Source organism: Habropoda laboriosa, unplaced genomic scaffold, assembly GCF_001263275.1.
Source record: "Habropoda laboriosa isolate 0110345459 unplaced genomic scaffold, ASM126327v1 scaffold204, whole genome shotgun sequence".
Taxonomy (NCBI): domain Eukaryota; kingdom Metazoa; phylum Arthropoda; class Insecta; order Hymenoptera; family Apidae; genus Habropoda; species Habropoda laboriosa.
This window is the reverse complement of record NW_017100385.1, coordinates 1,709,858-1,711,733: the sequence shown is the minus strand read 5'-3', so window position 1 is coordinate 1,711,733 and position 1,876 is coordinate 1,709,858. Positions and strand designations below refer to the sequence as shown.

At 26.3% G+C, this 1,876-nt stretch overlaps 1 protein-coding gene across 1 annotated transcript in view; it reads left to right on the top strand.

The window, feature by feature from the left end:
• LOC108575017 (uncharacterized protein C2orf42 homolog) overlaps positions 1-1,191 on the top strand; it is a 2,531-nt gene extending 1,340 nt beyond the window's left edge. The window contains exons 4-5 of the mRNA XM_017937706.1: positions 28-943; positions 1,022-1,191. Of these exons, the coding sequence (XP_017793195.1) occupies positions 28-943; positions 1,022-1,191 (1,086 nt within the window). The remainder of the gene's footprint in view (positions 1-27; positions 944-1,021) is intronic.
• Positions 1,192-1,876: the final 685 nt, after the last annotated feature.

Below are 1,876 nucleotides of genomic sequence, written 5' to 3'. Positions count from 1 at the left end.
ATAAAATATTAATATTTGAAAATTTAGGTGAATAATTTAGAAGTGATTAATCAAGGTGGTGTACAACTTGGTGGAAATACAGTTAAAATAATGGATGATCAGACAAGCATAGACTCTAAATATAATGTGCTTAATAATAGTCAGTATATATTAAATGATAATAACATAAAGATACTAAATACAGGAACCTTAAAGGTCCTTGATACAAATGCTATATTAGATGTGAATAACATGAAATTAATTGACACCAACACTGTTTCGAGTACAAGTGGTGTGAAAATAGTAGACAAAAATACATTAGTACAATATGATACTGGAAATTTATCAAGTACTGAAAGCAGTAGCATACAACAGCCAACTTCGACAAAACGAAAAAGAGACGATAAACCAAGCACAAATACCACAAGTCTGAATAATTTAAGTTCAATAGAACCAAGAAAAGCTAAAACAAAGTTACATATTGTTAAAAAATATCAAAATCCTTGTGAAGATTTGGACGAAGCTAACATAAATTTACCTTTTATTAAATGGCTTGCATCAATAACAGAGAGAATAAATCAAACTATGCATTTTCAATTTGATGGAAAACCAGATCCCTTAGTATTTCATGTGCCACAAATATTTTTCGATTGTTTACGAGAGAGAATATCTTGTGGTGGTAAAAAAAAACGTTTGCCAAATTCAACAACAGCATTTGTTAGGAAAGACGGTGTTCCGTTAGGTACATTTACTAAATATACATGGCAAATTACTAATATTTTACATGTTAAAAGTATTTTTGAGACACCTCTTATACCTTTGGAAATTACCAGAAGTTTCGTTCAAAATGCAGACGGCACATATGAATTGTATAAACGGGAGGAAACAGAAATAGATCGATACAAAAAAACCAATAATAATGCGTTAATTAAGCCCTTAGAATTAAAAACATATTTAAAAGTCGGTAAGAAATGAGTACTTACAAAAGTGTTAAAGCAATATGTTAAAAAATTATTTTTAAATTTTCTACTTTACTTTACAGGAAATACTTCTCCAAATCAAGTTGAACCAACACCATTTTTAATAGAATGGATACCAGATATTTTACCAATATCAAAAATTGGTGAGCTCAGAATTAGATTTGAATTTGGTCATGTAAAAAATGAAACAAATCATAGATGGAGGAAAATAGCACTATTAAAAAATTATTAAATTTTTAATTGTAGTAATAATATTTGTATTATCAAATTTTCACTTTCCTATTATTATTGATTATATAGGAAACAAGATTTTTTGAGAAAAATTTATCATTGGAAAGAAAGAACAAACGAAACATAATTTCACGAGCAGTGCGCTACATATTTTGAATACTGAATAAGTTCATACATAAACTTCTGTTAAAAAGGTAATGAAAGGAATACCTTAAATTTTAGAAAACGAATATTTATATGTAAAGAACGGCAAGCGGCTTTTTTTTGGAAATAATTTCTAAATTAATTTTACAGAATTAAAGACTGACTTAATTTTATGGTATTCTTTTATAAAGATAAATTTTAGAGAAATAATTTCTCATAGAATAAATGATTCATCTTTTCATGATATCAGTGATCATGTTATATTATATTTGCAGGATCAGTATCTTTTGTTTATTAAATAAATTCATTATACAATACATTTGCTAATTAATTTATTAGAAATGAATGTATAATAATATTGTCAACAGTGTGCTAAATTATATTATTATTGTACAAGAATGTGATATATTGTAAATATATACTTTAGATTGGATGCTGTTATGTAAGAGCTAATACATATTTACATTATTTAATAAAACTTCATTTGTTTTATGAATCGTAGAATAAATTATGCATCTGAAGCATTTATGAGTGCAATTTTT